This window comes from Atractosteus spatula, chromosome 2 (genome assembly GCF_055471065.1).
Source record: "Atractosteus spatula isolate fAtrSpa1 chromosome 2, fAtrSpa1.hap1, whole genome shotgun sequence".
NCBI lineage: Eukaryota > Metazoa > Chordata > Actinopteri > Semionotiformes > Lepisosteidae > Atractosteus > Atractosteus spatula.
This window is the reverse complement of record NC_142707.1, coordinates 20,912,158-20,938,308: the sequence shown is the minus strand read 5'-3', so window position 1 is coordinate 20,938,308 and position 26,151 is coordinate 20,912,158. Positions and strand designations below refer to the sequence as shown.

The 26,151-nt window shown below is 35.7% G+C and overlaps 1 protein-coding gene across 2 annotated transcripts in view; it reads right to left on the bottom strand.

Moving 5' to 3' along the window:
• Nucleotides 1–26,151, bottom strand: part of rcan2 (regulator of calcineurin 2) — a 96,124-nt gene that overhangs the window by 18,466 nt on the left and 51,507 nt on the right. Inside the window, exons 1-2 of one of the 2 annotated variants that reach the window (XM_088939705.1) lie at nt 20,288–20,587; nt 440–613 (exon numbers count right to left, since the gene is read on the bottom strand). In XM_088939705.1, the coding sequence (XP_088795831.1) occupies nt 440–613; nt 20,288–20,374 (261 nt within the window). In that variant the 5' untranslated portion in view covers nt 20,375–20,587. Of the gene's footprint in view, nt 1–439; nt 614–20,287; nt 20,588–26,151 lie in introns of those variants that run through there. The other variant, XM_088939697.1, reaches the window with a different exon arrangement.

Below are 26,151 nucleotides of genomic sequence, written 5' to 3'. Positions count from 1 at the left end.
AGTATTACACAAACTGCTTGAAAGTATTATACAAACCTCCTATTCTGCTTCACCTCCCAGAACCTAATTTGCAGAGTCTCTCCTGTTCTCATTTCTCAGTATTCTAAGTGAGAGGCATCAATCCCATCGATTTGCAATAATATAGTACTGTACTGTATATGAGGCTGAACCCCAGATTCTAACTACTGTCACAGACCTGCCTTCAAGACATATTACACTATATGCATCACTGATGTACAGTATCTCCATACACATCTTATTATTATTTGGATGTACAGTACGAATATTCTCATCTTGGCATTAGTGGATGACTAATCTGAGATTTACAACAGGTAAAAAAAAAGATCAAACATGAACACAGGGAGACCATGAATAACTCTCATTAAAATGTACATATACTGCAATCTGCAATTTCTTATTTCTTCTAAAGCCACCTCACCTGAGCAAAGTAAAGCTTTAGTTTCTTTCCTCTGAACTGTGTTTCATGTAACTCTATCCTGGCACTGGCTGCTGCTTTTGGGTTACTGAAGTTGATCCGCACACGTCTGAAGCTTTTAAACAACTGGAATGTGACATGGTCGTCATAGGCTTGGAAGAGAGCCTCAAACTTTTCCTGCAAAAAAAAACAAAGCAAAGTACATTTTATTTCAACATAATGAAAGTGAATCATCTTTATAGTAAGAGTTATATACAGTACCACAGATACACAGAAGACAGAAGCAAATTTCTTCTTAGATTGATTTTATTAAAGAATCAATAGAATTGATGCCATATAGTACTATATGTATTCATTATGTTTTTTCTTCACATTAATGTTGGATTAGATTGACTCTTCTAGAAGTTTAAAATTTGAATGTCAAAAGAAAAGTACAATTTCCAAATCATTTAAAACAAAAAACACTATTCCAATACAGTTCAGACCAAACCAGTTCCATTTGTCTCTTGGATTAATACTGCTGCTATAGAATACAAGACTAGAACTAATGAGCAAATGAATAAACGTCTAATCTGCTCATCATCTCCATTCTCACATTTACACACAGCTCAGTGAGAAAATAAGATTTATAATCCTTGCCTCCGTTATCATGAGTTAGTGCATATAAACCCACAGTAAGATACGAAAAATAAATCCCTTTAGCCTGAGGTCTGACTTCACACAACCGTTCAATACTGAATTTCCATATTCTACAGTCACTCTTATTATTTTCTGCCTTGTTTTCTCTCTGCTGGATTTTCACTTATTGTGATTGGCATCTTGAAGAAAAAAAAAATCTTCTCTTGTACTGTAACCGCCCAAATTGGATTAGTCGATATTCAGCCCGGTGACTACAATTCGTTGTTTTTTTAATATATAATATAATATAATATATAAATATATATAAGAATAGATATAGTGTACAAAGACAAATATTTTTGGCATTGTTTCTGTGCAATTGCACATTGAAATGATACAGTAAAACCTTGATTAAGTAAATACTTTTATATGTTGTTAATTTGTTTGAGGTCAAAAATGTCTTTGAATATTTTCTGTTTTCTTAGACTCAAAACCTTGTCAAAACTGGAACATATCCAAACAAATTCAACAGCTGCCTTCAATTGTAACTGACTTGTTATTTGGAACAGCATAGAGGAAACAACAATAAAATAAATCTATGTGACAATTAAATATGGTAGCAGTGCAGTAATTAAGCTTTTACAGCATATATTTCAGGTGGCACAATGAAACAGTGGTTAACATTTCTGCCTCTCAGTGTTGGGCCCCAGGTTCAATTTCAGAGCTGAGGTGCTTTTTGCATGGGGTTTGTACTGTATGTTTTCCTCACATTCATGTGGCCTTCCTCCCACAGTCCAAAGACTGGTGTGAGTGTGTGCATGACTGTGTGTCTGCCCTGCGATGGAGTAGCAGCTCGTCCAGATTGTATCCTGCTTTGTGCTTGCTGCTTACTGGAAGAGGCTCCTGCTCTCCCATGACCCTGTTTTGGATAAAGCAGTTAGAAAATGGATGGATGTACTGTATGTACAGTACATACATTTAGAAATACTACAATTGAAGCAGAGCTACCAGTACAAAACAATTCACACAAGCTAGGTACAGTATGAGTCCTGAAAAGTAGTAAGCTTTCACAATTTCTTATTTAAAGACACTGTATACCTTCTGTATACAATATATGTTGTTTACACAGTATGTGAAGTAACTATATGTTGTACTACTCCTGCACTGTGGGGGGTACAGTGCCAGCTTTCTGAAAAGTTAAATCTGCTGTGAAAAATAACAAAATCATTTTGGTAACATCAGGGGACTTGAAGCCAACTTTATTTATAATTGCATATAGAGCTTGGATATACTATGAATCTGATAATGCACCCAGCATCATTTACATCACCAAAGAAGTCAGAAAGATCACTTTAGATTGCACTTAAAAGTAGTAACTTTCCCAACTCCAGTTCTAGTACATGTTTTGATCTATTCTGCACCATTTTATAGGGGTTGTTTAAATGGGTCAAACTAGACAAGTGGTAAACATAAGCTTTGTGCTGTAGTATTTTGATTCGATACTAGAGCACTGGACTTATCAGGTAAGTGCTCGTTGTGGGACTGTAAGTGAACTGAGAGTATTTAAAGGCAACGCCCCCAGTTATGCTGGTACCCACTCCCAGCTGTGCAGACAGGAGCAACGTGAGTAAGGGACCTTGCTCTAGGCCACAAAAGAAGGGTTTGCAGCAGGTTCTTGAACCCATAACTTGACGGGTATGAGTCCAGATTTACTTCAAATTCACATTTTGCTGTCTCCTACCTGGGTCATGAGGCAAACAAAACATTCACATGTCCCGTGACTGAATAAAATACCTTGAGAGCATTACTGCTCCCCTGAGGATGGAACTGGGAAACAGTAAATCAAAATAAGATAAACTGTACTGAGCCTTTGTCATGACAGCTATCAGCTGCAGGTATCAGAAAACAATCTGTTTGCTTTACTGTTTTTCCTCAGAGATGCAGCTTTCACTCCTAACATTAAATCCCCTAGTGATTTCTGTGAAAGCCTGAGAAAGGAAAACAAAAGAAGCTTACACATTGTTGCGAATGTGTTTCCAATCAAATCCAAAATACAGTACACAGTAGTTGTCCTGCAAATGTACTATCTGAAAGGTCTACAAACCATAAGGGACTTTAAACAAGTGTTTGCTGAAAATGTTTTGTTGAATAACAGATATTTTAAAATCTAAAGGATCTAAAGAAAATCTTCTTTGCTTCAGTGTTTCTTTTCCCTACAAACCCCCAGCTAGCATTGTGATGTACATTTAAGCTAAGAAAAACCATACTGCATTTCATTTTTCATTGCTACATGTGCACCTTCTAGGTACTTTTTTACAAAGTATTAAGCGATTCTGACGCTTCCTTAGTTCCTTATTCCTTAGCGCAATTCCAGTAATTCTGTTTTCACTGCTTTCGTGCCTCTGCATTTCAGAAGCGTCTCACTTTTGTAAAGCAAAATAAACATGTCAACCGGCGAACAGTCAAACAAAGCAAAATGACATAGAAAAAAAGACATAGTTCACAACAACGTCAGCTTTCAGTAGCAGCTCCGAAGAAACTGGAAAGAAAGGGGCTTGATAGCAACAGACAGGGAGAGTAATGAAGCCTAATTGGTATCCTTACGCTGCCTGGGCTCCCTTGTCACCTTCCTCGCTCACCAGGCAGCTCACGTCAGGCGTGCCTCAAACACTGACGCACATCTCCTCCGTGACGAGCTGCTCAACCGAAGCCAGGGGCTCTTTCAAGATGAAAGAGCCCTCCCGTGGCAATGCTGAAGATGGGGGTCGGGGGGGGGGGGGGGGTGAGGGGGAGCGCAACACATTTACTCAGGCAAGTTTTGAATTCCACGGCACACCCCCTGGTCGATTCTAAAAGCCACCAGCTACTATCCCCCAGCCACCCCCACTCTCTGACACACTAACTCACATACATGCAGACAGAGCGTGTTTCTGCGCAGGGCTGATAGCCACTGCATTATGTATAACAGCACAAAACAGCATGTGTGATTTTTTAGCAGGTGTAGAAATTCACTATAACATCTCAGCAGATGTCGTTACAAGCGTAGGAACTGCCTCTCTGGCTGAGGTTTATAATAATAATAATTATTATTTATTGAGACTGGCCTATTATTTGAACATATGGAAGATATCAGAGAATTATCAAATGTGAAGGACATCACTCATCACTCAGAAATGCCTTTGCCAGTGATGAGGTTACATCAAAACATCAACCCGCTGACGGAAAATTCTAACGAATGTTGCAGTGTATTGTACTGTATATCCGACACTTGAAGGCAGTTGCACTGTGGTAGAAGCCAGAAAGCAAGCAACTAACAAGGACTGAATTTGGAACTTGGAATTGGCAGATGAGCTAAAGTTTAGATTTAATCTGGGTCGGCTGCCTTCTTGCATCCTGCAGGCTGTTAATTGCATCCTAATTTAATTTTGGAGCTTTTTATTTAATTGGTTCTATACTGTATATTTTAACACTGTATACTTCAAGCACTCTATGATAAGAATCTAGGAATGTATTTATATGTTATTTTTATGTATACAAACTGCCACAGGCAAAAAAAAATACATTGTTTATAATGTATATTGTTATCACATAAAACTGCTTCAAAGATATAAAATTCTAGAACGCAACTAGCATTTACACAGTTAACGCCATTGGAACATCACAGGTTGTCAAAAGCTACATTACATTACATGCTAGTAAAACACTTAATATAATACCTTGATGCATTTAAAGCAATGTTACCAGACTCTGGTTCAAGGAGTTCCACAAGTCCCCCTGGTAATCACAAGTGCTAATTGGATCCTTTTATTGATATACGTGCTATATGGAATGTGTAGATGTTTTGGTTTCATAACTTTTTTTTTAATTGGGTACATTGGTATAAACATGAGAATGAACTTGAATATAAAGCCTTTCTGTTCGTGAAAATAAGCATTGTAGCTTCGTTCAATAAAAACAATAAACAAAGTTACAAAATAAAAAAGCCAAATGGATTTTTAGTCAGTTCTGTTTTCTTATGTGTGTAATTTCACCCAGTATCCAGTTGCACCACAGAACAGTTCACCAGGGAGACTGCAGCTTCCAAGGTAACATTCACAAACATTTCAATGAATATATTTCTAAAAACATTTTGACTTAAATGTTTTATCCTGCTGTGTGAGATATTCTAAAAATAAACGAATACCCAAAGACTAATGAAAAGGAATCTTCTGCTTTAGGTGTTGTTTGAAACCAGTCTTTGGCCTTAAAATAATTCAATTCAATTCAGTTTTATTTGTATAGCGCTTTACAAGGGACATTGTCATTAAGCAGCTTTACAGATTTCTGGGCCTGAACCCCCAGTGAGCAAGCCTAAAATACTGACAATGACAAAACTACAGAAGTCATATTTGAGTCTAGCCTTGATTAAGGAAATTAAATGTGTTCATTATTTTGTATAACCTGTCACATTTGAGAAACTTTTACTTGGGGACACTTTGCCATGTGTCTTGTATGGAGTCAGCCTGGCCTGACATTGAAAATGGTCAACTCAATCAAAGGAAGCAACCCTCTACACAATCTTCTTTTCAAACTCAGTTTGAACAAACAATGGTTACATTATGAAGTGACCACATAACTCAGTATACAATGTCCATGACACAAAAAGTGTAGACCAGTTTCTGGTCTGTTGTGAGCAGTACAGTAGATGTGTTTATTCCTCATGACCAGAAGATGCTAAATGAAATAAAGAATCCGCTTTATTTCGGTGCTCAAGGTAATGCCCTGATACTCTGACAGTCTGAAGAAACTTTTTCAGTGCTGAATAGAGAATACTACCAGGGGACATGATCCTGTATTCAAGATTCTCAAAGACATTGACATCAGTCAAAAACAGTGGACCTCTTCAGAATAAACCATGAAATACAAGCTAGTGGACACGACTGGAAACTATGTGGGAGTGCATTCAAAACCAAGAGCAGGAGGCAAAAGGGATGTTGGCTTTGGAACAAACCATGTTGTTGAAGCTAGTATTCTGGCTTCTTTCAAGAAATGGCTGGATGAGATGTTTTGATTAATTAGCTACTAACTACCAAATTGGGATAGATGAGCTGAATGGCCTCTTTGTGCTTGTAACCTTATATTCCTATGTAACTTGTGTCACACCTGCCAGAGTACAGCTACATTACCATTAATGCATTAGCATTAAGATAGCAGCAACAACGTAAATGAAGTGCTGGTGATATCCAGTATCATGTCTTGCATCAACAATCTTCAAAGGTCCACAGTGCATATAGTGACTTCAAATGTGGTGCAAGCCTACACACGTTATAGTGAATCATTTACACATTTAAAGACAAAATATGAGATTTAAAGTTTATATCTAAGGTGCATTTTAGCACAGATGATAAATACTCAGTACATTAATTTCCAGAAAGTATTCAGTATACAGCTTCTGTACTTTGTTTCCAAAAACTTGGTACAGTATGTACCCGACATTCAGCTAAAAAAGTTCAGTTCAAAACACACATCTATAATGGTTTTGGTCATTTGAACCGAAACCATTGAAAAATGTGATTATCTGCATTTAAAGGCTTTAACTCAGTCAGAAAAAAGAGCTTACATAGCACAAAGAACATGATTTACTGTATTAACCAGAACCTATCAATTAATAACATATGCAGAATAACAAAGTGCAGTCTCATACTAAAAATGGCAACATGTATTTAAAAAAGTGGTTTTGTGCAGCATTCTCAGATGCCTTATTCCTGGAAATTTTTTTTCCCCTCATTGCCATTTCATTTTAAAACGTTTTATTAGACAGGCTGCATATTTGTATTCAAAATAGATCACATTCCTTTACAAATATGGACAGTGGGGGGAAAGTTAGACTGCTACAGCATAGCTTTCTAAAAATAACTACTTCCCCAATTGCTGTAGCATCAAAAGCACCAGTGGATGCATTCCTGACAGTTAAAGAAATGGTGAAAGCAATTAACTTTAATAACACGCACTGTGAGGATAGTTTTCTAAAGAAGGTAATTTTTCAGTTCCTTACTGCCCATTAACTTACACACATCAGACAATATTCTCAAAGGAGATTAATGGAATACAGGTACATACATTTTCTAATGCAGTCTTCCCTCAATTTATTTTTAGACATTGAAAATGCCTATACAGTATGAAGGTGACATTACAAAGAAGACAATTTAAAGAGGAATATAACCAACACTGACAAAATTTCATCCTTGCTGGAAGCTGAAATGTGCATAATATTCACAGACAAAAGTCAGCTTGTTTCATATGCTCAATGCTTGTTATTTCATGCAACCTCTGCTTTTCTTAGAAAAGAGTATTTGTTCCTGGATGGTTCTTCGGGAGAAAGAAGGACACTGATTCATCTATTTTAGAAAGTGTGAAATCTCTTGGTAGGTAGAAAGTTGAGTGTATACCTGTACTACATGAGTCGAGCTCTAGCATGACTTGTTGAAGACCTGCCAGAGTGATGTTTAGGTTGCAGTATGCCAAATTTAAACCATTAGGAAATAAACGTAAGAGCAGATCCTCTGCAGGTTGTCTGCTGCCTTTGAGAGTGAAAAAAAAATACTAGCTGTATACAGGGAAGAGAATGATCAGTCTATACAATGCCCTCCAAAATTATTGGAAGAGCAATGTAAAACATATTATTGTTTTTCATTGCTTTTCAAGCAATTTGTGTTTCTAATCATGAGATTGGTGTGAATGATAAGTGTAATATAATAGAATATATATTATTTTTGGTCATTCTTTGCATAGAAATTACCATATAAGAACAAAAACATACTTTAATTTCAACCCAGTGACTTCACATCTCCATTTGCATTGGGTCATTTTTACATTAAGTCAATTTCAGTGTAAAAGTCAGTATTTGATTGCATATCAAATACTTTGAGGAAGCATAAAGTCTGTGACACATGGAACTCATCAGACCGTGGAATCATTTGATAATTTGATTATCATAGATAATTTGTGTTCTTGCCATTTCTTGGGATGCATTAACTTGAATTATTTCTTCAACATGTAAAACACAAGCTCAGTTGGTTTCAAATCTGGAGTTTGACTTGTCAGTTTATTATGTTTCACATAATGAAGTCCTTGGTTGCATTGGCTACAGTATACAATATGTTTTGAATCATTGTCATGCTACATGATGAAGTATTGCCGAATACGTACTGTATGGAAGCATCTTCTTCTACATAAGTAGACAAAATGTTTCTGTAATCTTAAAAAATCATTCTGAAACTGCCCTCATTACTTACATCATCAACAAAAATGTGTGAGCCAGTCCCATGCATTGTTAAAAATCCATCAGATCACAGGATAGGATTAAATTGCAGATTCTTCAGTTGTTTTGTATAGTTGCTCTTTGTTTCTATATATAGTACATCATTCAATGGAATATAAAACAGTTAAAGTTGTTAATTGTGATGAACAGAAAGCCACGTCATTAAGCATGACATTGCAGTTTAAATCTTAGAACCAGTGACTAACACACCTCAACTACTTAGTGGGAAGAGTAAATATTATTTAATATATTAATATGAATTCTACAGTTTGTGATTTTGGGTTACTTAGTAAATAAATCACAGCTTTACACCTACAAACCTGTAGTCATGCTTTTTTTATTTTTTCTGTCTTCTACAATGCTGACACAGAGAATAAGCCCACATATTGAAGTATATACAGTAAACAAGATTAATGGGCAGTGCAAGTGTAACTCTCTGTTTTCATCTTTTAAAGCTGTATTGTAGTGTAATTCATTTTTAAGACTATTTGCATTATATTCCACTTTCCAATAAGTGACAGATCGCATTCTACAGAATATGAAAAGCTTTTGAATATCCACTCAGAGCACTATCTGCATAAAAGCTGAAAGGGTAAAAATTCTAATTTATATAAGATATCAAGAATCAAGGACAGATTGTGAGTGCAGATACAGCAGCATCTCTATAATCACACAGTCACATTTATATAGAAGTGGAGAAATATGAATGCCAGGTGTTCCTGTTTTAATTATCACTGAGTCATCCATACAGAATATCTATGGTTACGTTTTTCTTCAAACCTATTTCTATTATTCACATATATTGCAATTACTCTGAATCACTGAGATCACATGCTGAAAAGAATAAGCTAGCCACTGTCTAATCAGTCAGATTCTAGGTACTGTGTCTTCCATCCTATTAGACCTAGTCAGCCAAGCAAGGATAATTTGAGTGCAATATTTTTAAAAAGTCCAGCTTATTTACTATTTTCTACTATTAGGTTACTACTACTATAGTAATAAGAGACAAAGAACCTGAAAACAGAGTAAAAAAAGTAAAACCCACCACCTGTGGGATTCTATAGAACATACGGTATATTATATATTGTACATCTCAGGAATATCATTATTAATTCAAAACGTTAAGATAGAGGTAGAGATTCTTTCAGAAGGAGCATGGGTTAACAATTTAAGTAAAGAGGAATTGATTGTATCTACCACTGGCATTCATAACCAAATAACAACTTGACAGCTCCATTCTAATTTTAAACAGAAAAGGGATTTGAAAAATGATATGCTTAAATGTGACAGGCTGGTTGTGCTAAAGGCAGTCCAATAATCCACGACAATCTCCCTAATACCCATTCCTAGAAAAAGCACACTTACTCAAACAGCACTTAAGAAGTGAAAGAAACATAAATCCAAATATACACATAAACAGAAAAGTACACAAATTCTTTCTGCTCAGTCTACATATTCTGAAGGTGTTCTGAAGTGCACATACAGTATTCCCCCATGTGTATGTTGCTCTGCTGTTAATTGCTACATTAAACTACAGCCAGGCCAGTCAAAATGCTACATAGAACACAAGCACTGTACTCTTAAGCTACAGTTTCCATAAGTAATGTCTTGTCACTTCCATTAACAGATGTGGCAAACAATAATATACTATAGTACATACGCTGTACAGTATTTGATTCTTTGCAGCTGCTTCTTGTGATTGTGCTTGTGATTGGTTGTATAAGGTAGCTGCTCGAGGAAGGAACTTCACCAGCTTCTAGAAAAAGTAAAAGCAAAGCTGCAATGTGAAGTGAGCTCCCCATGCCGTCTGATTCGGCATTAAGGATTTCATTTAGGGAGATTTACTATTATTGCACTTATTTATTGCTAGAGAAAGTCAGCATCACAAACTAATATTAAAAGCAGTGAAGCAGGTACAGAGAATCCCTCAGGATTCATAAGATATGTGGAGACTTGGTAATAACATAACCGTGCTTCTCTTGGTAATCACATTTCTTTAATCTTTTTTTTCCATAAACATCACCTCCTGTTAATCTCACAGCTCTGTTTTTTAACAGAAACAGCCATATTTGGAATTCACCCAAATGATCATCCAACAATGTCAAGGAAAACATGTTTTTTTTTTATCTAATCTTCTCCATAGCTGGCCTATGGTCCTTGTTACATTATTTTTACATTGTTGCATTCATGAATTTTCATTTGTTGAATAGTTTCCCTTTTGTTAAATGTGACTTTCATCAAATAAAAAGTGGTAATATTAAAATATAGGCTTATTGAGGCTGTGTGATGTAAAATACATGTCTTAAAAGAGCATGCTCTCTAAGTAACCTAAAAACTGTTTTAAAAAATTTAAGAAGCACTTCACCTTTTAACATGATCAACTAAACATTAAATATCAGATTTTACAAAAGTCTTACAGCTGTTACAGCTGTTCATACCCCCAAACAATTCTATTTATGGTAAGAGCTCTATACAAGACAGCACAAGCTTAGTTGTCATACAAAGTATTGCATCTCTAAGCTATGGCTGATGTACTGACATTCATTCCTTATTCTCTGCCAAATGAATTCCTCAATGTCTGGTAATTACTTTGCAATAGAGACTAATTACGAACAGGGATTAATTTGTGATCAACTATCTCAATTTATCATCCAGAAGGATTTGAAACTAGACCTTCAGTTTGAAAGTTACCATCACTAGACAGATATTTTGCAATCAACCACCATATTAAATAATTTTGAACCACAGCATGATTTAATTCAAAACCTAAGGCTGCCACTGAGCCCTGCTTTGAAAAATACATACCCAGAATATATATAACACATAAATGTGGAATCATACAGCTCAATCTTCTGTGTGTGAACTGGACAACCATGACTGAGATCAAATACGTGGATGCTTGCTTTTAACAACAAAACTTTGGAAATTCTTAATACAACGCATGATCTACAGCTACTCCACAGCTAGAACATTATTGTGCTGTACAGTACAGTTAGAATTTTAATGAAAAACATTCCTGGTAAAAGCTAGGAGTCTTAATGTTTTGACCAAGTACAAATGGTTTTTAAAAAATCTGAGCACACAATAGCTTGAGTGTTATTAATTTTGACTGTGTTTATTCTGGTGACAAGGAAGACATAACAGCCATGAAAATGAACTATTGATCTAAAAGGAAACTATATCACAAATAATAAGGAGACTGGGAGGGTGATCACTTAGATTCTGTTCTCTCCCAAGAGATACCTCCTTTTATTTGTTTAAATATAGCTGCCTAAAACTCTTTGTTGACTAAAAACTCTGCAACAACTGACTGAGAAGATGTTGTACTATTAAATGAATGAATTATGGATTTCCATGACTGTATTATACAGTATATTACAAGTACTGTATATTATAAGAGTACTATTCATACTGTAACTGCATTTAGGACTGAAAATATGAAGGATGTATTCACAGCAATATTCACAGTAGGCTCGAACAAACTTTTTAATGTTAAACTTGGCTCCATGGCATCATTCATTAAATAGCGATTTAGTGAGATTTGTGGATCACACCTACAGTACAAACAAGCCGCACCAAAAGCTCTCCTCCCAGTAAAAAGATTTTGAAACTCTTGAATATGACTTTACTGCCCTGATTGTTGTTTGAGGTGCAAACAGAACACAAATATAAGGAAGAGAAGAATACAAAATAAACATATTAATGAGAAAAAAGGTTTAAGAGTTGTAGATGTTTCATCTGCCGATAAGTATTTTTCCAAGATACTCTTCAACATTAAATTAATTAAATTAATACAGTCATTCTGTATTAATAAGTTTTTAGTCAATTAGTTCAGTCATTCTCAACCAAAACTACACTGATTAGGATTAAGTATTGCAATAGTCCTGATGGTCGATTCTCTGTGGTTTACATTCAAAACATTTGAGGCAGTTTCAAAGAGTTTGAGTGGTATCAACTACAAAAGATTTAAGATCAGCATTCTGGTTGGAGTCTGATACTTTAAATAAAACTAATAAAAAACACTCTAGGGCCACAAACATGTTTATCAACTAAAGATTTTTCTGGACAAAAAACAAATCTACCACAGATACCATACCATGGTCTCAAGATGGATAACACAGAAATCTGGGCTCCAGGTCCAATCATCTTAATTTTTCATTAATGACCTAAACTATGACCTAAACCTGTACCAGGTTTGAAACACAACCAGGATAACATCAATGATTTATACATCAAACAGTTGTCTGGTTCCTGGTTCTAAAATGGTGGCAAAGGCTTCAAAAACAAAAACAAATCACAAAGGACAGAAAAAAAAACGAACTAAAATATTCTTATGTCAGTTTTCCTAATCTAAAAAGATTTGACTAATTCATCAGAGATTAGCGATGAGAAACAATTTCACAAGAGTGAAGGAAAGGCTTCTACAACTTCTAGTATTTGTGCAAGAGGTGATGTAAATCTTTCTCTGTTTTTGACAAGTTCACCACATTTTTTAGAAACTGATTTCCTAGAGATCTCGTAGGAAACAAATGACTGTATTTAGCCTTTTATATTGAATTATTAAAAACATATATTTTTTCAAATCAAAACATATTGTGCTAATAATAGGAAACAAAATTCTTACACAAAACATTATTAATGTAATGTGGTAAGCTCAAATGAGTGCAATGCAAAAGGCAGAATAATTACAATTGTAAAGAGTTATTGTAAAGCATGAAACCATGGGAATCAAACACAAACCAAACAAAAGATCTAAGAATGGCAACCCTACTAGGAAAATGTAAAAAAAATACTAGATACGATATGTTTACTGTGATACTTTTCTTTTTTTATTGTCTTTATACTCTACTTCAGTATAAATTACAAACACTTGTATTGGCAGTGAAAAAACAACCTTAATTAACTTACTGTAGAACAAACTTAATATGTTTCAACTTCCAAGAGACCACCTAGTTTTATTACTAGTCTGGCAAAGGCGAAGACTGTAAACTTTAAAGGTCAAAAGTTAAAGGTCCAGATTAATGCCATTTGTAACTTCATTCCAGTCGCATTTTTAAGGTTCATCTATTAAAAACACTGGTTTCTAATCATCCTGCATGACTCTTCACTTTGCACTTCTCATGTTAGTGTCTTTAAGACCTGCCCTCCTTTCCGTCAAAAAAATGCAAACATTACTTCAGAGTCTAAAGGTTTAGCATTTATTGGGAAAGTATAGAACAATTAAGTGTGATTACTGATAAATTTTAAGAAGTATCTCTCTTATTATGTAATCTCGAGAAAAAGCTTGAACATTGTGACAGTACTGTAACTCTGAAGCAACTACAGAAGCAATGTCTTGACTCACAACAAAAAGAAATGTGGACCAGTAAATGTCTGTACCAAATGTACCAAAGAGACAAGAGAATACCAACTGGGAGGCCTTATTAAAATATGGAAAAAAGAAGAAGCCAAGAAGTTTGCCAGAAAAACATGCTTGTGAAGGGCTGGGAACAGAATCTCATGAAAAAAAACATACTGTAGGTAACACCCTCACCCATTGGACTGAAAAGGCCTGATGAAGATGGTTCATGTTTTGTTGTGCAGGTAATAACAAACACCTGTGCACAGCTAATATCATAAAATCCTGCTGCTGGAAAAATGACAATGAAAGAATGTTACTGGGATAAGCATAGCAACATGATAGTATGGAAATTGCAATTTCATTAACATGGCAACTCAGGACTCTGACAGAATGTAGTTTGCTGGGTGCTAATGTGCTCTTTTGTTTTCCTTTTTGTAACTCCATTTAAAGTGTAGTCCCCATTCAATCTGTGTGAGGACAGCTTACCCACCATGCCGATTTTGTTAGGATTATGCAGAAACTTTAAAAAGATGACTTTGAAAGCAGAGCAGAGTTCATTTCTTTTTTTATTTTATTTTCCTGGGGCAAGCTAATTTTGATATACAGATTCTGGTTGAGAACCACTGGGAAACCACAAGAAGAGATCTTTTTATTGGTTGGTTTGGGCTGTATGGGGTAAGCCTGTTTATATGATTAACATTGAAGATTAATTTGCTACCCAGCATTCAAAGTGTTTTATTGGAATGCAAAGAGGTTTGTCTTCCTTTTGATATGAGTTTTGTGTTTTTTTATCTGTATCACATTAGTGTGTGAAATCGAATCTACAGTATGTGAATATGATAAATTGTTTATTTAAAGCTCATGATTTTATCAATGAAGAGATTATTTTTGTGAAATTGTGCTTTTAGCACATTTTAACAATTATAAAATAAATGTAGGTTTGAATACTGTGTCCCTTCTTCATCATTGAGACCATGATTGCTCAACTAGTCGAGGAATCTTGTGTGTTTTGGAACCACCAGACTATAAACGTGAGAGGTTCTCGAAGTCTTTTATGATACATAGGAGGTGTAGTCACATTAAAATTTTTCCCCTTATATTTAAAGCTATACCTTATCCACTATATTGTATGAATGCTCTCCAGCCACCTAAAGTTCCTCTTTTATTTTGATTATCTTTGCTAATCCTGCAGATTTAATGCCCTTCTGAATCTTTCTTCCGACCCTTCATTGATACGGAAATAATCTAAATCTTTTTCCAGCCGTCATGTCATGTTAAGCCTTACTGTACATCCTTGATTTAACCATTTAAGCGGAGGATTTTAGATTTTCAGGACACTTTCAATTAAATGATCAGTTTTACTAATGATTTCACTTATCCTTGAATGAAATGAAAGACTTGTTTATAATATTTTACTGCACCTTTAACGAGAACTTTGGAAGCCAGTGCTCTGAATATGATCAACATATGAAGCAACATTGCCAGTGTTACAGAGAGTGCATTATTTAGGTTTTTTTTTTAAATGAGTTAGATGTCATTTAAAAAAAAAAACAATTAAAATCACAATGAAGGTGGAAATGGAAAATGCAGTGAGGAAAATGTCACTTCCAATAAAAAATACAAGAAAAAAGCCACCTTCCACCCAAGTTTCACATGGAAACCACAGCAAAAATCTGTACTGTTTCTTGCAAACCTCATTCCGCAGATATTCTTTTTGGCAAACTGCATCGCCAGTACATTTTAGCACCAAGTAAATTTGTAACTACCCTTTTTGAATTACATACAGTACTCTCTCCTGGGAAGTGATAGGAAAGTTGACTTAAGTGAAAAAGAAACCACAAAAAATCATTTATTTTCACAATTTCTTTCTAAGAATACATGTAAAATCCAGTAAAGCATGAACTTAATGTTAAACATTATATTCCATGCACAACCTTTGCTTTAACTGTGACTAGATCCACCAGCAACCAAGCCTCCATACTCCATACTTGTGTACCTTAGCAAGCACAAGAAAGATTCCACATTCCTTCACCTTACCTTGGAGATTATTCTACTTTAAAAGTACTTTGAATTTGCATTGAACCATTTTTTATGTGGCAGAGTATGAAATTGTAAATTGATGTTAGATTTAGGCTGATAGAATTCTACATTCCACACACATACAGTATGCAAATTCACATTAAAATTGACAATGAAGTTACACAGTCCAGAAACCAGAGAAACTAGTTTGGTATGCACACTGGCATGTAGCAATTACCGTACATTTTTTCGGAGCCAAACAATCATGTTCAATATTTGTCAACTGTCAAACATATGCATCTAACAAATACCCAAATGGAGACTAAAAGCACACATTCAGAGTACAGATAATTTTAAATTTAACAACAAAATCTTTGCCTTGTAATCAAATCCAGGTCCATTTGAAGGAGAGGTAAATTAGTCAAAAGCTCTGGGGAGTCAGGAACAGAACCTTTTTTTTTCTGCTGGAACACTAATTCATCTTAAATAAAACCAGATTCAAGTCTCTACAGTCCTTTTTACACACTGTACTTTGACCTTAGCTAAATATAAATCTTCTCAAGCGGCACTCGACTAATGACCCAAAGTTCTCTGCAGATTTTTTTCAGGAAGTCCTGTGTTTTGGGGATTGTTGATAAAATCTCCTTGAAGTCATCATTTTTAATTATCATGCTTTTAGCATACTAAAACTATGCTACAAGCACTAGCTATTGCCTTGCCAAGTCAACAATACATTAATCAAAGACACATGCATGAGGTTTAACAGAGTAGGGTCAGTACTGACTGAACTGGTTATGTAAAGAACAATTCTGCATCTTATCACTAATATCACCTCATATGTTAACGTCGTGTTTAGCGCATGAACCATGATAGTGTTATTGAGAAATTACAGTTACTTTTCCATTTCCCTTGGTTCTTCAATGTAAACAGGTGACCTGATCTGATAGTTTTGGAACAGTGGCTTGTTTTATCTTTTCTGTCTGTAATAATAAAAATAGTTTTAATTTCTTTGTTATTCAAAAGTTTGCACTTTTTACAAATTGTCTAAAAACAGTACAGTAGAGATATCTGGGGTTGCTGTATCATTCCCTTCTTTACCAGATATGCTCACAAAACAGCCATGATTGAGATCCAAGCTAGTTTAATTTTGGAATGTTGATGAGATTAAATTTAAAGACAGGACAGCTGCAGGGAATCACATTTTACAAGACACAATGTGTATTGTGTGCTGACACACAGGCACATACAATAAATTCCAACACAGATGAGAGAAAACCACTACTTTACGTATTAAACACTATTACTATTTTTATATTGTGATCAACACAGGGACATTCTTAAGCCAAACAACTTGCATTGTTTGGCTTAACTGCAGAAGCCTAGCTTAACTTAACAACAGCTAACTTACTTTTTTGTTCATACAGTATTTTGTCTTTTGTTCTGTTCAAGAAAGCCTTTTCCAAGATTTATTTTGTAAAACAATAAATGCCTTTGGTTTCCCATTTATGATAGGAGGAGATTGCTCTTACATAACTTTCAATTATTTCAAGAATGTTGCAGTGCAATAGACACTCTGGTATTGTGCAGAACATTCAGGTTGCTGTGGCATGACCTGAAGAAAAGCCGTTCATTCAAGATATTGATTTCTCTAAACTGGGTGACTACAAATGAGAGTAAAAAAGCTCATCATCACTTTCATCTCTATTTCTACATTACATAGAGAAATGTTCTTCATCCCAAAGAGGGATGCTTTACATTTCCTCCACAAAAGCACAGAACCAAAGAACACTAGAGTAAGCTATGTGGAAGTGCATTGAAAACTCCAAAAGGGGAGTACGTCTTTACACAAGGGGTTGCAGATTTATGGAACATTCTACCTTGCCATATTGTGGAAAATGAGAGTCCCAGCTCTTTCAGGAAACTGATGAATGAGATAAGATACTTAGGTCAACCAGCTATCTACAGTATCTGGTCAACATATGCTTGTTAAGAACAGAAAAAAAAACACGATAGATTCTAGATTGGTAATTAGAGAGCGGGAATTTTAAGAAACTAGGTCTTTGTAACAGAGAGTGAATTGTAACTAAAGATAGCTATTCATTACAAGGAATCTCCATGAGACAAGATTTCCGTTTCTTAAAATACAATCTGTGCTGTGTGCAGCTTCCACCAGGCTGGGATTCTGTCACTATCTCTCAGGCATGTCCCAGCCCTAAACCACACAGTCTCACCAACAAGTGAGAAAAGTCTAATATTAAAATGTCTCACATCTCTCAGTGGGATATTTCAGCACTATTGTGAATCCTGGGAAGTGATATCACTCTAATGCTCTCATTTTACACACTGCATGTCCTGTTACACCAACTACTGGTCTCCAACTCTCATTCTGGATAACTTCCATTCTTCTGGCTTTGTAGGTATCTTAAAAATGTGACTAAAAATTCCAATAACCTGCTGAGAGATCGATTGGATTACCAAACCAGGAACAGAGAGATCCTAATTTTCAGGTGGATCTTCAGAAACCAAAGTGCAACCTGAAGAACTTTTCCCAGCAAAGTATTACTGTAGGACAGCTCTTCTTTAAGGGGCACAATCCAGCAATTTTTGTAGGGTTTGTATGATCACCAGCAGATTAAACCTGGTTCAACTGGCCCAATTAATCCTTCATTCAAAAGATGCATTGCTTTTAAGTATGGTTCTATTATGGTATATAAAATTGTCTGACTTTGACTTGTAAACTGAGTCATCCAAATAAATGTATGTATACAACATCTCCCATGAAGGCCAGTTTTGGTGCTGTGAAGTATTGTGTTATGACTCTCACCTACTGTATTTTGAAAACACACCGCTGAGAAGTAGACAATATAACAACAGAGAATTAAACATTCCTTCCAGGTATGTGGCAACACATTTCTATTGTTATATTGTGGCAAAAAAAGACAAATGCCACTTTATTAGAGTTCTTTTTATTTGTTTTTTAATAAATAATTATAATGTTGTTCCGATGAGTAACTAACAGAAGGTGGAAATCTACAACATTATAGAATTCTACTTCTCAAAGGTTCTTTTCTTCTTGCATACTCACAACTCTCCATTATTGAAATTCAGAATACTTTGGTCAGTGCATTTTTCACCTATTTACCATGCCATACATACAGTATTTGTGTATGTCCATAGTCCAAGGGAAATAAGACATGCAGTAGTGACTAACTTGGCTAAGGATCTACAGTACATGTGACTGAAAAACAATATAATCAAAATTGTCTTTATGTTGATTACCAGTATTACAATTTTATCCAATTAAATTCAAATATTCAGTGACAAAATAATTTGAAAACTGAAATTATTGATACAATGCACATCACATCAAATCACATCAACCTTTTTTTCTTCTCTTTTCCCTTCAGCCATATTTTAGTAGTTTGGGTCTGCTACACTCTACTTTCACTTTCAGCAGATAACTGCAAATAACGTCATTTGTCTTGTAGACAGTTTGAGACTGTACTAGGTGCCGCCAAATGCACACTTAAATCCAGTACTATAGCCCATGTGTCAATTTGGCTACTATAAATAATTAATTTATAGCAAATCTTTTAATTTAAAAGCTTCACTGGTGTATTTGTTAGTATTTCTGAGTTATTGGTGTTTTTTTACCATTTCCATTCATCGTATTTAAAACCATGAGTGTTCTGCTATTCATAATGAAAAAATTACTGGCATTTCCTATCTGAGCATGAAGCATTTTGCCATTCAGCTGCAGGAGAAATACCTAAGAAGTACAGTTATTTTTCAAGATGTGGTTCTGATTGCAACTGTCAAAAACAATACAAAATACATCTCAATAATTACATTGGGCACCTTACATACAAGGTAAATCTTCAGATACTGAGGCAGAGAGGTTTGCAGAGGGATCCCATCACAGAGACCAGTCAAATCTATGGATATTTCATTCACACACTTGCATTACTAAAGTACAGGAATAAAACAGACCTAAAATAATTGAATGTACAGTGGATCTCGCTTTTGTGAAAAGAAAAGGCACAGAGATGCATAGAGACTGTAAGACAACTTATGTTATTATTATACATTATTACAATAATACATTACTATAATAATAATGTCACTGGGATAAATACCTACAACATGAAGAAATCACCTTTCCCAAAAGATTTAATATAAAACTATAGTATTATAACTTGGACTTCACAAAAATGTGAGGCTGACAAAGGGAAAAAAACAAAAAAAAGGAAATCAGGTTCAGTTTAAAAGATTAATTTACCCTTTTCTGTTGTGTTCAAAAAGTAAGCTTAAAGTTACTTGAACCATGAAGTCATTACGGGAAATTGAACCAATATTCAAAACAAGGAGGAAGCAACACATTTTAAGATTTTAAGAAATAAAATGAGACCAGCCAATTTCAACTTTCAATCCACTGAAAGTTAAGGCAAAGCAACTGTGCAAACGCAAAATGTATCAATCCTCATCCTTCCTGTAATAAAGTCTATAAAGCAATGGCAACTGGAACTTTTTCTTTTGTTAATCTGTTTTGCCAATCGATCAGATCATTTCTTACCTTCACCTCCTGGTTAGTAAATACCTCCACATCCACCACGCATGCAATCAAAGTGGAGATATCGCAGTCCATGCTTCTTGCAGGCATTCTTTCACCTTTTGCAACCTGCCACCGGTTTAGCTAATAAGATTTCAAAAGATTTCTTTCTAAACTGTCCTCCTCTAAATCTAACTGAATACAGCACTTGTACCTACAGTACACAAGCTTTCTTTTTTGTGCTTGTTCTTGCTTTCCTTGTTCTTGTGCTTCCAGAACTCTGAATCCTTCCAACTCTCTGATAGCGAGCTGTCTCCCTGTTCTGTTGAAGGAAAGCAGGAACACGGAGCTGCAGCACTCCAGCCCCCCCTTGCTCTTTCTCTGTGCAATGACATCATTGCCAGACTGACATCAGCCACATCTATTTTTTTAGCCTTTTTTTTTTCTCTCCCACTGGAGGCAATGCAGTAGAGCAAATTGGACATGATTATGTGCCAAAACTGATTTCAAACTAATCAATTCAGGCAACATTTGTCAGAGATCTGAGTCACTGCCGTAGTTTTTGCAGGGCTGCTTCAGTTAGTAAAGACAGCTATTTAAGGTTCTGAGTGATAAATAATATATATTTAACCATATTAAGAGGATTACATTAGCATTTTGTAGTGAGTTAAAACAGTATGTTTCAAAAATGATCATCTTGTATTTTCTTTTTAACAAACCCTGCTAAAGAGATAGAAAGATAAGCTCCAATGCCAAGCCACAATAATATTGTGGTAAATAATTAATAATGACAACAGAACTGTAAACACCTTATCAGAAGCAATTTAAGCATTTACGTAAAAGCTAAATACATTAATATTTTAAGAATGAATAATAAATAAAATAATGGATGTTCTTAATTTGTGATCACATGCAATTTTGGTACTAAGCTAATATTTTTACTTTTAGAATTAAATTTATTCATTTTAAAAATCATTGTGCTGAGGATAATTACCTGCATTATGACTTACTGTACGTACAGTAGTCAGACCCTATTGTAATGCTCTTTACTTGAACACATCAAATATTGTATGTTTTGCTGTCACTCTCTTGAATTGTAATGAAGCTACTGTATAAAGAAAATGCTAGAGATCTGAAAGTCTTCTGCAGAGATAAAACTAAATCAAATCCAACAAAAATAAAGCAACTGCTATTCAACACTTTCACAAGAACACAGAACTCAAAAGAGAGAGTTGTATATGTAGCACACAAGGAAAAGAATCAGAGAAAAAATATTTTGTTAAGGTCTGATGAATTTGCCTTTTACAAAAAAAAGAACATGAATTTATTTTAATCCACTGTTTTAGTACCATTTAATTTCAAGGGTCTTAAAGACAACGCAGAGCTCATTTGGAGTAATTGTATTGAACAAATAAGTGTTGTCAGACACTGTAGTCAGAAGACTGCTGTTATAAAGCACTGTGCAATGAAGCCTGCAGAAAACCACAGCACTTCTCACCTCATTTTCAGGAATTCAGCCTGAAGGAGACTTTCTATAGGAGGTGCCTTTTGCTGGAATAGTTAATGTAACCTAAAACAGTTTTATTTCCTTCCCACTTCACATTGCCTTATCAAACACCGGGCATTGTATTATGTATTATTGTATTATTCATCCAAAATAATGTCTTCAGGCACTGGTCTCATTGGTTACTGAAAGACTTGTCAATAACAATTAAATTGCTACAGAAAGACTCCATGATCCCGCTAGCAACCCTGAAAGGTGAAAACTCTTCATCATAAAACCACTGACTCATAAGTGCTTCATAAAATAGGTCATAGTTAAAAAAATTTAAACAACCCACAATATTGCACTTTACCCATTCTATTAAATGAAACATTTATGGGTTCCACAGCTATTAGATTAACAAAGTAACGAAACAATATTAATACATTATGTGATTCAGCACAATGACTAAATCTTGGTACTGTACATGTTTGTATGGTTATTTTTAGGTCAAGGTTTGGGGTTCAGGGCAGGATTAGGGACTGGGTTGAGGTCAGAATACCTTAGTAGGCACAAAACTCACATTTGTCTACAAAGCAATTGTGCTAACAATGATCTCATTGAGCCACACAATACCTACTGTGTGGGCATGATACATAGTATAAAGCTCAATTATCCAAAAAGGAGAAAGACAAATAAAATTACACCAGGGACATGTAAAACATATGTGCAATAGTGAGAATAAAGAGTCTAAAATATAATGTCTGCTTGGGCACAAGATGCTAATTATAATCAGATTTCTATTTAAAGGAAAAAATCAGTAGAGTAGGTCATCTCTCAGACAAACCTTTTGTTAAAACAATCATCCCCTTCATACAAACTAAAGGTTAAGGAGAAAAAATATCCTTACATTTGTGGGTACCTTCTGAATCTAAAATAAATGTGATATTTGTCATCTTACAGAAGTGTCACATTTCAAACAGGTAATGGCAGAAAATGGGTGCTATTGAGGAAGTAAGTGGAAAATCTATAACAGAACAAAAAAAGGCTTTCATGCTCATACACTTCAGAGAAAAATACTGTACCTGGAAGATGCCTGTCAATAGTTCAAAAAGTGCTCCTTAAAATAACATCTCATAATTGTTGCTATTCAGAGTTTTATAGTATTGATGTTAGTCATCGCTCCATGCTCCCTAGGAGAGGTACAGCTAAAACAACAGTGCAGACACACGGCACAGTGTGTGTTTCCCATCTGTGTGCTTTCAAAAGGGTTATCCAGTGTAAACTGTGAGCATTGTTCTTTCCAAACAATCAATCTATCATAGTATTTTGATATTTTTACTGGCCTGGGCTTTTTCATTACTTTCATTCCTACGGTTCAAATATACTGTACAGTACCTTCACAGTACTCTATTATACTTCCCAAGACCTGTCCATTGAGTGCTCTTTTAAAAGTCTTTGAATACTTTGTGATACTTAATTCTTGAAAGGTCGGTGTGACTTTTGGTTTTCTGTGGGTATGTTTACAAAAAATATGGATGTTAGGATGAGTCAGTTTACTCGGAAAAGTTAAAAACAACTGATTGTACAGTAGATGTAATTCTGAATTAATTTTCCTTGATCTTGGCTGTCATGTTATCCCATTCATTTAGGAAAGTGAAAAAGAGAGATCTTAAGATAAGGTTGTGGGCTGAATTCTTCTGCTCTTTTAAAAGGCAAACCTAAATTCTTTTTATTCCTTTCCAGTAACTGCTAAATATACCACACATTCTTCCACCGATAATTTTGCAGTTTTAAGTTTAGACTGAGTAAAAGTCATTCTAATTCAACAATTACTTCATATGCTCAGGATGCCAGTACATTGCAGGGCACACACACACAGAAAAAAAACACTCACACCAGCACCAATTTTCCAAGAAGCCAATTAACCTAGCAGTATGTTTTTGGTCTGTGGGAGAAAACTGCAGCACCCAGAGGAAACCAATACAAACACGGGGAGAACATACAAAATGTCACCTCAGGTCTGGAATTGATCCAGAGCCTCAGGGCTGTGAGGCAGCAATGCTGACCACTGCATCACCATGCTACCCTTCTCCCTTAATGACAACCATACTGTATATCATACCTATTTTAGGATCAAATTACTGAAAATCATCACTAGGCCTCACAGCAGAAGTAGGGATGTAATCACTGAGCAGAGGAAACATAAAGACCTATAGTTAAGAAATTATACAGGGATCATTAACTCTACAGTATATCACTTCAGTATAGATTCATTAGCAGAAGCATAATATTTCAGTTAAAGAAGTATTCACAGTTGTACTGGGAAGTACAGTAATCAAGAGTTTTAGTGGCTCAAGATGGCGAATGTTTACTTGAGTCTTGATTTCAAATACAACATTGGTGAAATGTACAGCGGGAAAAAAAATGCTCTGGAAAAAAGATTCAGAAAAAATTAAGAATCTTAATGAAAATATTTCTGTGTCTGCATGCTTATATTCCAGCTCAGCTCTTAAGAGGTAACCACAGTCCCAATTTCTCAGACCGGTAATTAAATATCGGTAACAAAATTAATTAATTGACTGTATCGCAAACTTTTACAAATGTGGAATTTAGCACAAAGTCATGAACTTTGTGACAGTACTGTAAGTCACTATTTTGCCACAAACTGCTGGTCTCGCCACCCACCGGCGAGAGAAAGTGTTCTCATGAATTGTAACATTGTCATGATCCGGTTCTATCCGGGCCCTATGCGGACGACACGATCCAGAATTGTGAAGACACAAGGGGAAAAACGGTCATGCAGGAAAAGGTTCTGGAGACAGGGGGCGTGTCCGGGGAGTGCTGGTGATCCGGGGAGGTGTGGCCGAGGCAAACAATCCATGTAAAGTCCAAACGGGGAATCCAACACAAAAGCAAGAGTCCTTAACCAGCAATCCATCCAGGGGTTAAAACCATGAACCGGGTCGGGACCGGCAAAGGGAGGGGAATCAGGAACTGAAGGTTAAAAACATAACGGAGCCAGACGCAGCAGGACCCGGGCTCTCACGATGCGGAAATCAATGAGAAGCCCCGGATGACGTCTGCTTCTGGCTTATAAGGTGGAACAGAAGAGGGGCTGGAATAAAGAACAGGTGTGGGTAATGGGACAGAACGAGGAAGGGCTGGAGCACCCTTAAGAGGAGGAGTAACGATCGTGACGGACATGATGTTGCCCTTCCTGCTCACTAGTCACTGCAATGACTACTGTAATGCGATGTACAGGTTTGAGTGAATAAGTACAGGTTGTAAGGTAGAAATGTTCCAACTTGATCAGCATGCAGAGCTAACAAGTAAGTAGTATTTGTTGGCAAAACCGTCTTGAACTTGGGAGCAATATTTCTATTGGATTCTATTGGTTTACAATGTGATAAGTCACTGCAAGTTTTTTGCCTCAATCTGAATTGCAGAATATGGTGCTGTACATACCAGGAAATGTAATCTATTTTGTGATGCAAATTGGAGGTTTTTCCAGATGTGTAGCTTTTACGTTCATTTTGGTTTGAAATGCACTCATCAATGCTGATTCTTTCTAACCCCGAAATATAAAAAAAGCAGTTCCCCCTTTAGCGTCTGATCTTACTATTGTCTTTATCTCCCCAGTTTAACCCCTTCCCCCAATTCGTTAGGAGCAGCAGATAATAAGATGCACTGGGTTACAGCCAGCACTGTTGTGTAACATTGCTCTAACACTTTAATCACAAAAAAGATAATATAAAAAAAGCTGATCTGAGCAAGGAATTTTTTTTTCCATAAATAACCAAACTGAGAGTAGCTCAATAAACAACTGTTTTCAGAAAATGAAAGAAAATGAAAAACACTTAGATGTTTAAATCCACATGATATTAGAACACACACATTCAGATATTAGAACATTTACATATACTGTAAAACACCCCTATTTCACCGTGCCATAACAGAACTGCATGGTTGGCTTTCAGAGGAACCTAATCAAATCATATTTGGCTTTGTTATGGAAATAGTCAAATCTCCTCCTTCCTCAAAAATCAGTACTGAGTATTTTGAATATTACTATCAAAGCAGCAACTGAGTTAGACCTACAATATAATGAAGTGTCAGTTCATTTGAATTCATGCCATGATTAGCTGTGCCTCTTGTGGGGAAAACCAAGAACAGGCTCTGCACTCATTCTGTGAAAGGAGGAAAAAGGAAACAGTGGACAGTTTAGGAAGGAGACAACAAACCTGACTTATCAGTGAAGGTCTTTCATCCTCAGCATTCATGAGGGTTTGCTGCAGAGAACTGTCATGAACAGCCAAATTCGCATATAACCAAGTCCACTACTCCCTTATACTGTTGCGTAATGTACTACAGTACATAGCATGCACCTGTATGGTTAAGAGAC